This window comes from Macaca nemestrina, chromosome 17 (assembly GCF_043159975.1).
Source record: "Macaca nemestrina isolate mMacNem1 chromosome 17, mMacNem.hap1, whole genome shotgun sequence".
Taxonomy (NCBI): domain Eukaryota; kingdom Metazoa; phylum Chordata; class Mammalia; order Primates; family Cercopithecidae; genus Macaca; species Macaca nemestrina.
In genome coordinates this window covers 20,320,902-20,334,322 of record NC_092141.1, presented here as the reverse complement: position 1 = coordinate 20,334,322, position 13,421 = coordinate 20,320,902, and the positions used below count along the sequence as shown (strand labels likewise).

General features: G+C 42.9%; 1 protein-coding gene across 12 annotated transcripts in view; it reads right to left on the bottom strand.

Moving 5' to 3' along the window:
* Window positions 1-13,421, bottom strand: part of LOC105493330 (sperm antigen with calponin homology and coiled-coil domains 1) — a 316,001-nt gene that overhangs the window by 97,206 nt on the left and 205,374 nt on the right. For 11 of the 12 annotated variants that reach the window (XM_011760890.2, XM_071082511.1, XM_011760892.3 and 8 more), the window contains one exon: window positions 9,842-11,421. The exons of the other annotated variant lie outside the window; for it this stretch is intronic. In XM_011760890.2, coding sequence (XP_011759192.1) covers window positions 9,842-11,421 — 1,580 coding nt within the window. The remainder of the gene's footprint in view (window positions 1-9,841; window positions 11,422-13,421) is intronic. 12 annotated transcript variants of the gene reach the window in all.

Here is a 13,421-nt window from a genome sequence, read left to right as displayed (position 1 = left end):
TCACTTGGCTTTTGACTTAATCTGTTGATTATATAGTGATTATACAGTCCATTCAATCAAGTTATCTCGAGTGCTTAAAAAGAGATCATCTACTAGGGCAGAGAATGGTCAAGAATTCAGAATCGCACCTGCTCATCTTTTTCAGGGTCACCACCTCCTCTGACACTGTGGAGACTCCTCACAAACCTCAGTTTATGTGAAATGCATTCATGGAGCATCCTGTCTAGACAGGTTTCTACAGCTTCTAAAGGTACTGGAGGGGCAAAGAGAGACCTCAAGCACAAGGTCCCTGCCTTGGAGAAATCTTGGCCTGGAAGGGCAGGGGCTCCCGGATCTCCTCTGTGGCTGGATGAGCGGGTGCTGACAGCAGCCTGGGCCTGCAGGCCTGGGTATCCTTGTTGGCTCCAGCAGACAACTCTCCCTTCTCACGCCTGCCCCACATTCTGTTTCCTCTCCCAGGAAGCAGCACAACCGCACATTCAATCACACAAGCTGGAGATCTATGAATAGGCTGAAACGCCTTCCTGCTGCCCATTCCTGACGTCAAATCAGTCACCCGACCCTACGGAGCCTCCCTTCTACACATCTAACATCTAAATATCTTTCCAGGCCGGGTGCAGTGGCTTACGCCTGTAATCCCAGCACTTTGGGAGGCTGAGGTGGATCACTTGAGGTCAGGGGTTCGAGACCAGCTTGGACAACATAGTGAAACCCTGTCTCTACTAACAATAGGAAAGTTAGCCGGGCATGGTGGCCAGTGCCTGTAATCCCAGCTACTGAGGAGGCTAAGGCAGGAGAATCGCTTGAACCCAGGAGGCAGAGGTTGCAACGAGCAGAGATGTATCACTGCACTCAGCCTGGATGACACAGCAAGACTCCGTCTCATAAATAAATAAATAAATAAATAAACAAATAAATAAATAAAATGGGTGTCTTTCCAGTCCTCAACTTCCCACCCACATCACTCCCTGTTCTGTCCTTCATTCTTTCTCACCTGTGGCTGAAGTCATCTTTCTCAACAGTAAATGTGATTCCATAACTCTCTTAAAATTCCTCTGACAAAAAGCACAAACCACCAAAGAAAAATAAGTAAATGTGACTTCATAAAAATAAAAAAGAATTTTGTGCCACAAAGGATATTATCAAGACAATGAAAAGATAACCCACAGAATGAGAGGAAATATTTGCAAATCATTTGTCTAGTGAAGGATTTGTATCCAGAGCACAGAAAAAACTCTCCAGCACTGTGGGAGGCTGAAGTGGGAGGACTGCTTGAGGCCACAGAGCATGGGTTCCATGTGTATAAAACATCCAGAAGAGGCAAGTCCACAGAGCCAAAACATAGATTTGTGGTTGCCAGGGGCTAGGAGGGAGGTGGTCTTGGAGGGTGACTGCTGTAGGTTAAGATTTCTTTATGGGGTGATCAAAATGTTCTAAAATTGATTGTAGTGATGGTTGAACAACTGTGTGACTATACTAAAACCCACAGGCTTACGTGATTTAAATGGATTATATCTCAATAAAAGCTGTTATTTTAAAAAAAATTCTTCAGAGACTCCCTCTGTCTTGAGGATAAAATCTAACTGCTTGCCTGGTGTCTCCTCTGGGCCACTTCCACTGACCACCCTGTGCACTCCCACAAGAACAAACTACCTGCATCACTTCCTTGGTGGCCAGGCTTTCTGGCCTTAGGAACTGCTGTTCTCTTCCGGCAGCATTCCCAAAGTCCCCACCCCATACACTCAAGGGTCAGCTCATCCCCTCTCCCCTCAAGATTCAGGTTAGAGGTCAAATAAAACAACATTTCTTGATGACTCAGAATTTCTCCATTGTATTATAATCAGGTAAAACTCTCCTAGTTGAACGAGGCTTTCAAAGGTGGTTTTCTTCAAATCAAAGGGCTTTGGCCTTAAGACAACAGTGACAACGTATTAATTACACTTAGTTCTGCTTTAAGTGTTTTTCTGTCTCTTCTTTGCTTTCAGGTAACTGGGCAAGAGTCTAAATCAGTGATTAATAATAAGAGCTCTAGGTACACTGGCTCACCCCTGTAATCCCAGCACTTTGGGAGGCACTGAGGTGCGGGAGGATCATCATCAGAAGTTTGAGATCAGCCTGGTCAACAGAGCAAGACCCTGTCTCTATGAAAATTAAAATAAAAAACTAACTGGGCATGGTGTTGCACACCTGTAATTCCAGCTACTTGGGAAGCAGAGGTGGGAGGATCACTTGAGCCCAGGAATTCGAGACTGCGGAGAGCTATGATCATACCACTGTACTCCAGCCTGGGCAACAGAGCAAGACCATTTCTCAAAAAAAAAAAAAAAAAAGAATAAGAGCTCTAAGGTCGGACCTAACTTTGACTCCTGGCTTCATTTCATCAATCCATTAGGCTAATAACTTAATCATTCTCTGTTTGCTCAAATGAAAAAATATTAGACAAAAGAATCAACAGTGTACGATTAAGATGATAAATAAGATTACATGATGGAAAAGCTCTGAGAGTGCTTAGCGCATATAAAGCCCCCAAATACTACTGCTGTTATTAAAATATAACAAACTTTACTTTTTAAACATATTAATATAATTATAGCAGCCTCTCAATTCTGTTGCAAGTTTCTGTGACATTCATTCATTCACCTGAAAAGTATTTACTGAATATCTAATAGATGGAATAAATTGCAATGCTAAAATTACATATCATTTAAAAGGAAATAAACTTGGAATGACAGCTTGAGTAACTTTACCATGAGTGATACAGACTGGCTGTCTCCCCACCCAAATCTCATCTTGAATTCCCACGTTAGCAGGGGGACCCAGTGGGAGGTAATTGAATCAGGGAGGCAGGTCTTTTCCTTTGCTGTTCTCCTGATAGTATAAGTCTCACAAGATCTGATGATTATATAAGGTGGAGTTTCCCTGCACAAGCTCTCTTCTCTTGTTTGCCACCATGTGAGATGTGCCTTTCACCTTTCACCATGATTGTGAGGCATCCCCAGCCAGGTGGAACTGCAAGTTCATTAATCCTTTTTTTCTTTCCAGTCTCAGCTATGTCTTCATCAGCAGCATGAAAATGAACTAATACAATGAGAAAGAATGTGGGGTGCTTCTATTCTGGCATCTAGCTTGGGTACTGCAAAACTCCCTCTGCTCAGTTCTTAGCCCTGTTGTGAACAGACACTGCTGATAATCATCCATAGTTCATTCTTATTGGCCTGAAGTTGAATTATTATTATTTTGGCCCATGCTGCTCCACCAAGGGAGAGGAGGAAATGTTAGTTTATTTACACTTCAGTTATAGCGGAGAAAGGCTGTTGGAAAACTCAAAGATGAGGGTAAATATCTGTATTTCACCTTTAGGAACTCAGAGGCAAGCCTCAGAAGCAGGGGCTGTACCCTGGTAGGGACCTTTTGAAGCAGCAAGGCTCCACCCAGGTACTTCCCAAGAACTCGCACTGGAGAGAGAAGTGCTGGGCATCACCAGGCTCACAGATGAGTCCCGAGGTCATGTAAAAGGAAGAGAGAGTGCTTAGGCCTCACCTCACAAAAGGCATTAACGTGTCCGGGAGAAAACAAGTCATCGGAGCGAAGCAGGGTCAAGCAGGGTTGGGAAGCAGCCCCCTGTGGAGCCATACGTACTGCGGATCTGCCCAACTGACAAGACCACCCTTCCTCAAATCATCCGACTGTCTCCACCAAACTTCTGCTCCTTTTCAAGGGGCTTCAAGAACAGAGAGTTGGGGGTGTCAGGGGAGGAGCTGGCACACATGCCATGAACTCTGGGCCACATGCCTGTCATATCCCACATAATAAAGGCTGCACAGGCATTCTGGCTTTGTAGTTTAATCTCCAGAAGATTCTGCTCCTGGGGCACAGCTGGCTCTGCACAGCCCCTTGAGCAGAGGCTTCCTGGTGCAGCATCTGCGGGGCTCTCCCCAGCAGCCTCCACAGGCCTCCTCGATTTCCACATCCTCATGGCTTGCCCAGGGGAGCTGGAAAATAAGCCCTGTTGACAGGAGTTGCTGACAGTCCTCCTTCCCAGCACGAAGCCACAGGCCTCTGCTCACCAGAGTTGATGTTTGGTGCCAGAGAGTGGGATGCCTCATGTGTGAGCTGAAGGTGACGGAAATCTCCATGTTTTCAGCTCAGTAACTTTCCCACCTCTCCAGCAGCAGCCAGTGGCTACTCAGGCAGAAGGTTCCCTCAGTTTCCCTGCAGCGCCCCAAATAGTTCCCGCACATCTGAATCCTCTGAGGGCCAGCGTGGATCAAGGCGCTCCCATGAGTGACCTTGGCTGAGTGACAATAATGTCATTTACTGAGATGAGTCTGAAGTTCCACGGGACAGGGCCTTGCAGAGCTGAATGCCTCGCTGAAGACCCTATAACTGAGGCAGAAAGCTTCAGGAGGGACCAGCTAATGATGAGTGGGGTGGGGTCTCTTCAGGCCAAGAGCCCCCTGAGCAAACATGACTGCCAGACAGGCACTGGCCCGGCCAGGCCTGGCATGGAGGGAGGGGTGGGAATATGGCTGGATGTGGGGTGGGACTGCGAGTTGAGGTGTGGTGGGAGCCGGGCACTGGGCAAAGCATGTGGTGCCCCAGGCAGCACCGGAAGGCACCATATGATCAGATCACTGTGAGTACTTTGTGGGGAAAGGTGAGGGAGTGGAGGCCTGATGGGGCAAGTGCCCATTCCCCACCAAAAGCCACCCCCACCTTGTTTCTTCCTAACAGAATCCCAATTTTGTTCAAGAATCAGGCTGCAACTGTGATTTCAAGAGAGATGGCCTGGGGGCGCTGTGTGACCCAGTTCTCACCAGTCAGATGAAAAGGGAAAGCTCTGGGAGGCTCTGGGAAACCCTCTCCCCATAAGACCCAGGTGTCCAGGAAACATGCCTGCCCCGAGTCACCAACAGGTGGACCAAGATGCTTGGCAATGCTGAGCTGTCCTGCATCCCTGGCAGGAGGCCCAGAACCACAGCACTGCCAGCCACAGCCTGGGCCTGCACCATGGGCAGCCACAGCCCATCTCCCACCCTTAGGGACCGGGGTGGAGGGAGTGTCCCCTGGCTCATGCCGCTGACAGGAGGGCAGTTTCTCATATACCAATACATCACCTGGATAGACTTCTGGCCCACCTGACTGTTTAAACCAGGTTTCCAGATCTCTTAAGTCCTTTAAGGTGTCCTATTCCGATGTCACAGCTACAGGATCATCTATTTGCCACATATTTCCCTCAAATTCTGGTTCTGCAATCTCTGATCAGTGGCCACTCTAAATCATTTGGCTCCAGGACCCACTCAGGCAGCACACTAGTCATTTCACCTCTGCTGCCTCCCCCAGACCACTCATGCCAAGTGGTTATTTATAATCTCCTTACTCTTCTGGAAGTGGACCCCAAGTTTCTGCAGAAAGAACTAAGATTCTAAGAATACCACCTACAAGCTTCAACCTCAGGGGAATAAATAGATGTTTTGCTTTTAAAACTTCTAGGTTTCAAGCCTAGAAAAGATATTCTAACTTGAAATCAAGATCCCAAACAACTGAAAAGGTAAAAAAGAAAATTAAAGCTGGGCCGTGTTATTGTCTGGAAAAACAACAATCCTATACAACTCTATGCTGCTTGCTAGCTAGGGCAGGGACAGGTGTGGCTCCCAGGAGTGGTGGCTTTGGGTTCTGTGGAAATCAGACCCATCCTCAAAGTTTTACAGAAGTATGTCATGTGACTACAGATTAAGCGGCCATCAAAATGCATATGGGGTATATCAGAGAAGTTGAAAAAAATAAAGAGATCAGCAAACCAACGAAGAAAAAGAAATGGGGAGAAAAAAAGCCTACAAAATACTGTAGAAATCCTACCAATTTTCCATGTATTGAATGAGGAAGAAACCTACCTCCTATTTTTAAAAAAGCACTTTTCAAGGCTTTTTATAGGTTCTTTTGACAGTATCTGGGTCACTTGAGTAATCTTAACTGGAAACTTACATAGATTTACGGAATCTATTAGATCATAGGATGGTTTGGCACTGCTTTCCCCCTTTGTAAATAGCTTATTGTATCCTTTTTCACAATATTCACCTTCTGCCAAGCATCAGAGTGGATGAATGCACTGTTCATGGGATACACGTAGTTGCTTGGTGATTAACAGGACAGTTACTCCGATACCTGCTGAAGGCAGCTATATTTGAAAGTTCTCGGCAAAAAGTCAAGTAAAACCACTGAAAACTGAAGAATTAGGATTTACCCCAGGAAGGCAAGCATGATTTCACACTAGAGCACCTTAGAAAATCTGCTGTTATAACTTGCCTCATTAACAAGTTAAAGGAGAAAAAAACCTGATTACATAAAAACTATCAGATCACATCATTAGCTGTAGAAAAATTCAGTCCTCATCCTTTAAAAACAAGCCAAGTAGTCAGGCATGGCGGTGCCTGGCTGTAGTCCCAGCTACCAAGAAGGCTGAGGTGGGAGGATCCCTTGAGCCCGGGAGTTCAAGGCTGCAGTGAGCTATAATCGCCACCACACTCCAGCCTAAGTGACAAAACGAGGTCCTGTCTCTAAAAATAAACCACCAGGGCCAGGCGCGGTGGCTCAAGCCTGTAATCCCAGCACTTTGGGAGGCCGAGATGGGCGGATCACGAGGTCAGGAGATCGAGACCATCCTGGCTAACACGGTGAAACTCCGTCTCTATTAAAAAACAGAAAAAAACTAGCCGGGCGAGGTGGCGGGCGCCTGTAGTCCCAGCTACTCGGGAGGCTGAGGCAGGAGAATGGCGGGAACCCGGGAGGCGGAGCTTGCAGTGAGCCGAGATCGCGCCACTGCACTCCAGCCTGGGCAACAGAGCGAGACTCTGTCTCAAAAAAATAAAAAATAAATAAAAAATAAAAATAAAAATAAAAATAAACCACCAAACAAAACATCTCTTAGCAAAATATTTGCATAACATAATAAAAGGTATGTACCAAATGCCTACAAAAAACATACATCATGATGAAATGTTAAATGCTTCCCTTGGAATTAGATACGAGACCAGGATCCATCCACCGTCATGCTTATATTCCACACCGCACAAGGTAAAGGCGCCTGCCCGAAGTCATATCATTGCTCACTGGGTAAGTCAAGACGACCCAGTCCAGCATGTTAGATCCTTCATCACAGTTTTGTGCTAAAACTTCTCCTATTATCCTTTGGACATGAGTCTCTTAAGTATTATCATTTAAATTCATGGTTGTTGGCGGATTAGTTGATAGTCTGTGGTAGAGATACAGTAAGTATTAGTCCATTTAGCAGGTCTGTGTTTTGCTTTTTCTACAGTAATGTAAAAGGGTAGGAAGATTAGTATGTTACAAGTCCACTGCAATTACAAATCAGTCTCTGTGCACATAAGACAGCACAAAATCACAGACCTAGGGTTTTGATAGATATACAAGAAACCCTATATAATAGCATGCCTCCATCTTTACCTCAAACTCTCACCCAAAAATACTAGCTAGGACCTTTCCCCTCTTACTAGCAGTATTTGATAATTCTAGTTAGCACGCAATAAGATGTAGGATATATGAATAACAACAGTTTGATTTTAAATATATATGTTGTGCCTTGCACTCTACCGAAAATGCACTTTCCTTTAAATTAGATTTAGTTTATTCCAGAAGATTCTAGATTTTATTGCCTCTATTTACCTAAGCTATAATAACTTCAAATGCTTTCATTAACAACCAAGGATAAAAAAAGTTAAATGAACAAAGAATTTTACTGAAGAAACTAGTAAGAAACCAAAATGTACAAAAAATAGGACAAAAAAATTAATAAAGATAAAAGTAGAAACAAGTTAATCAGAAACAGATTAACAGTGGAATAGATAAACTAATCCAACTGGTTCTTTGTAATGGAATGTGGACAGACATACTCTTCTGGATAGGAAGACAAAATATCATAATCATATCAATGCAAGTTTTTATGCAAGCTCAAACATGTATAAACTGAGAAAAGGCCTGAAAGGACATATAGCAAAATGTTAGCAGTTTTTCTCCAAGTGGTGAGATTAAAGGTAATATTTTTCTTTTTTATACTTTTCTGTACTTTTTAAATCCTCTGTAATGAAAATATTTTATGATGAGAAAAAAATAAGCTATTTTTAAGATGTCAGATTATTTCTCATTGACACATATACTTCATGTAATGCCAAACTACCAAAACTACAGAGGGACTGAGAAAGAACATCAAGAAGGTGCACATGGGAGATGAAACATTTTGCCAGAGAGTACTGAGTATCTTAAAGTAAAAAAAGAATAGTCTTATTCCACAAGACATTAAAACCTAATGCAAAGCCTGTCTAGTAACCTCTAATGGAATTACTTCCATACTTTCAATAAAATACCTACAAATTTAGAATACAGACAAAGAGAGAAACTCCTTAACACGGCCCACCAGTAAGCCCATCAGATGGCCAAACGCAGAATCAGGTTGCAACGGACTCATCTTAAGACAGATGAAGCAGTGGAGGAAAATGAGAGCTCATGGCATAATTTGCTCCTTGAAACAATGCCAACCCCTGACCTAAGGTAGGAAGATGTTTTGAATCCCTCTTGCCAGCAGATCCCTAAATCAGACCCAGAACTTGGAGGAAACAAGAAATAGGAGGCCATCTCTCTGCACCTCTCCAGCACTGCTCTGGGCAGAATATCATATAATCACCACAATTCTTGCATCAAAAAACAAAATTACAGGCTGATTAAAGTATTATTTTTTAAAAAACAAGAAAAGTTATTATTTATTTGCTCTTGGGCTATGGAAGATCTTCCCAAGCAAAAAAGGTTAAAAAAATGAAATGATTAACATATTTAAATGATATAACAACGTAATACCAAGTGTTGGCAAAGGCTCAGGGAAGCACATGATCTCATGACCACTAGGATGAATAAACTGGCATAATATTTCCGAAGGGCAATCTGGCTGACTGTGTTGAAAGTCTTTAAAATGTTTATACTCTTTGACTCGGTAAGTCATCGTCTAGGAATTTGTCCTAAATAAACAGTAAGATAGATTTAAAAAAAAAAAAAAAAAAGTATTTATAATATTGAAAGACTGGAAAGACCACAAATATTTGACAATACATATATCTTCAACAACAGGGACCTAATAAATATGAAATATTTATATTAAAATAGTACCTGGCCTTTAAAAGAATGTTTAAATGAATATTAATGATAGGAATATACTGAGAAAAATTTTAATATTTCTAAAATGCTAAATGCAAAAAGAAAGTTAATAACATGTACAAGATGATTATAAATTTGTTTAACTTGTATGATACACATACATACACATATATCTGGAAGAAAACACCAAAATAGTGGTAATATTATGGTGGAAAATTGGGAGTGATTTCATTGTCTGTTACTGGCAGTTAAAAGCAGGCTGACAGACCTGGCAAACTCCCACTCAATCTTCAGAACTCAGCTCAGTTGCTATTTCTTCCAGGAAGTCCTTCTGCGCTACCCTCGACCCCCATGTTATACCAGGGCCCCCCCTCATCTTGGCACTAGACTAGAGCCTGGGCATAGGCTCTATGATATTCTTTATCACTGCATCATACTCTGATTTGATTTTACATCCCCAGTACACTTTGAACCACCCATAATCAGAAATTTGGGTGTTTCCTTTTTGTATCCCCAATCCCAACCTGTCGTCGATCTAACAGGCCTTCAAGCCGAAATGCTGGCTTCGTGAATGAAACAGACTAAGAAAATGCTTCTCTGTGCTCTGTGAATTTAGAGGTTAAGGGCAGAAATGTGAACAAGGATGAGCAAATACCAGTAAAGAGCTGTCTCTTCTCACCTTTGCCAGCAGACTGGAAACATGTTTAATTTCACCGTTTGCCTTTAGTAATTCTTGTCTGAGCTCATTGCAAGACAGTTCCAGTAGATCTTTCTCTGCTCGGGCTACTTTCAACATTTCTTGAACTTCGCAGCTCTCTGCCGTCTGCTCCATGGCACTGGTCTCTATGGCTTTCTGCTTCTCACCCTGCAAATGAGACTTCAAAGATCCATTCTCAGTTTTTAGCCCTTCCAAGGTAACTCTACACTCTTCCAAAGTTTTGGCCATCATGTTATTATTATGCCGTTCCAGTTCTAGAAACTCATTCAGTTTTTCATTTTCTTCCTTCAGACGTTTAATCATTTCTAAAGCTCCTTGGTTTTCTTCCTCAACCTTCCGCAAGCTACAGGTCAACTGCTGCTGAATGTTGAGCAGCTTCTCTCTTTCAAAGCGGCCCTGTTCAAGAATACCTGTGCACTTCTGCTCCAGTTCAAGGATTTTTCCTTCCTGAGTGGTGGGCTCTTCATTCTTTACTCGCTCTTGTAAAAGATTCATCAGCTTCTCATTTTCTTGACTTAGCTGCTCTGCCCTCTCTCGATGCTGATGAAAGGATGTCTCTAAAATCGTCTTTTCATCCACCAGCTTCTCATTTTCAGCTGTCAATTCCTGCACCATTTGTTGCTGGTCTGATAGTTCCTGTAGAGTGGCCTGTAGTTCTTCTGCAGTGCTATGGTGGTTTTCTTCCATCTTTTGTATCTTCTCTGTGAGGGAAGCCAGGGACAATTCACTTACGTTGTTTGGGGAACTCCCAGTGGGAGAACACTTTGAACTCTTAAAGGGGTTACTGGTGGAGGACAGGGGCCTTGAGGGTGTCTCTGCTGTAATGTGCTCAAAGTCGGAAGCATCTGGCGACAAAGAAGCTTTGGTAACATCGCTACTTGAGGAGCCTGATGTCCGTAATGCATTTCCATGTATGTTTTTTTTATACTCATCAATGTCACTGGACAACTGATTTCCAGCTGGGCTTCCGAAGCTTGACTCTTGAGTTATGGATGTCGGGCAGCTGCTGTCACCAGTGTGACTTGCTGCCCCTTCTGAATTTGGGGAGTGCTCAAGATAGATCAGTTTCTCCTTCAGGGCCCGGTTTTCTTCCTCTAGATTGGAAAGCTCTTTCTGAAAGTTCTTGTTCTTCTCCTCAAGTGCTCTTATCACAGGTTCTGTGTCACCTGGGGAGACTGATGTTCCATCAACATTTGGGCCCAAAGCATCAGGCCCCTCAGCGCTCAGAGTCCTTTTCTCTTTGCATTTCTTTAGTTCACTTCGAAGCCTGTTAATTTCACTATCTTTTGCTTTGGCTTCTGCCAAAAGTTCCCGAACTTGGGACTCAAGCGCAGCCTTTTCTCCACCTTCATTCTCTTGCTTGGGCTTGGTGGAAGGGGTCCTCAGGTGTTTGGTAGGAGTGGGAGTGTTGGAAGAAGTTGGACTGGACACTGATTTCCTGGGGTTCGAAGGACCACGTGGCACAGACCTCTCTCTTGAGACAGTTACCGAAAATTCCCGTGGCGCTGGAATGCCTGTCCGTTTGGTTGTTGTAAAGGCCCCTTAAAGACAGAAGAAGAAAAAAAAATGAAAAAATAAAGTAAGTACTCTTATAAACAAAACCCAAATGACTGTAAATCACATGGCACAGTGGACTGTGGCTGTCACTCTTCATCCATTTCCTCCTCCTCTAGCTAATCACCCAGTTCTGACTGGGGTTTCAGTGCTTCTTCCCCACAGCCCTATACTTTGGGTGAGGCTGACTCCAAGCCTGAGCTACTTAGGATGACCCCATCCCCAGCCAGTTGCTGGTTCACGAATGGGCACACAGCTCAATTTTAAGATCAATGTGACAAAGGGAAGTTTTTCTGGGCAAGCTATTAAACACCATGGGACAAGAGTGAGAAAATGTGTAGGTGCGGGAATGGCTGCTAACCACCCTGCCCTCTCAAGAGGAAGGTGGGAATGCAGATGGCAGAAAAGGAAGAAGGAAACTACATTCTCAATAGCATTGTTGAGTTGCTAAATCAAATCAACCCTGAAGTTTGGCCTATAGCTGGCCTTGCAGATAGGCAAGCCAGTAAATACCCTTCCTATAAGTCACCTTGAGTCGGGTTTTCTGTAACTTGCAATTTAGTACATCTGCACTGACAATGCTGGCAACTAAACAATGGCCTTTTGACAAAATACAAGTTCTTTGTGAATTTCTCAATAAACACTTTAAAAAACATCATTAACATATTTTGACAGCATAAATTTGATTAAGACATCAGAAGATACAGATAATACTGAGAGATGGATCTGATACAATGACATATCACTTTTGACATAACTGGAAATGATGCACTCATTTGTGTACATGAAGAAACAAGAATAAATGAAATAAGAACATACCTACGGTACTTGACATGATACAGACATAACACAGAATACTTGTAACAGGAAATGTAAGATGTAAATAATTATCTTTCATTTTCATCTGTACTATAGCATGGACAATGTAAAAACAATCCTAGGGGTAAAACCCAGACATCAGTCTCTATCGTGCTCTAGAATTGAAATCCACCTCAGATGTTACAGTGTAAATTAAAATCCTGGACATTTTTTTTTTCTTTTACAAACTCAAAGACTATCTGATGAGTCAAGGCTGGCTGCTGTCACTTACACAACTCTACATGCTTTGAGTGAGAGGTCTAACAAAGGGTCCCAGAAGTGGTCATCAACCTGTAGGCCTCTGCAGCGTAGGAAGGGCATAGGAGGGAATGTTCCCATAGACTGGCAGCAGCCCCAGAACAGGTTCTGCACCTAAGAAGATGGGCAGCTGTAAACCTACCACCAAGACTGTTTCTGAGCCCTGCACAAACACACATCTAAACATCCTGGATCCTGACAACATAAAGGCTGATGGCATTCATTACAAAACATCTAACAACTGAGCTCGTTTGAAACTTTGATCTAATAAAGGCTGAACTGTCAAATTAATACACAGAAAACTACGGTTTTTAAATTAACTTCTTCAAATTAAGTTTCTGGAAAGCCAAGAGTATATCACAGACTACAGTTGACCCCTGAACAACTTGGAGGTTAGGGGTACCAACCTCTCATGCAGTCAAACCTCTGTGTATAACTTTTGGCTCCCCAGAAACTTAACTACTAATAGCCTATTGCTGACCGGAAGCCTGACTGATAACATAAACAGTTAACACGTATTTTGTATGTTATATGTATTACATACTGTATTCTTAAGATAAAGTGAGATAGAAAAAAAATAAAATGTTATTCAGAAAACCGTAAGGAAGAGAAAATACATTTGCAGTACCATACTGTATTTATCAATACCATAAGTTTACATCATCTGTTTGCAAAACGAATCATCTGTCTGAAGCGGCAGGCAACCATTCCTCAAGCAATTCAATTCTGTCAGGGCTTTTATTGGCTTCTAGGGAGCACTGCCAGTATCACTAGTGGCACTTCATATGGGTCCCATAGTGTTATTCAAAGTTTGTGGTACTGCACTATACACAAAAAAACATACTCAAGAACCTTAAGAGGTCACTTTTCA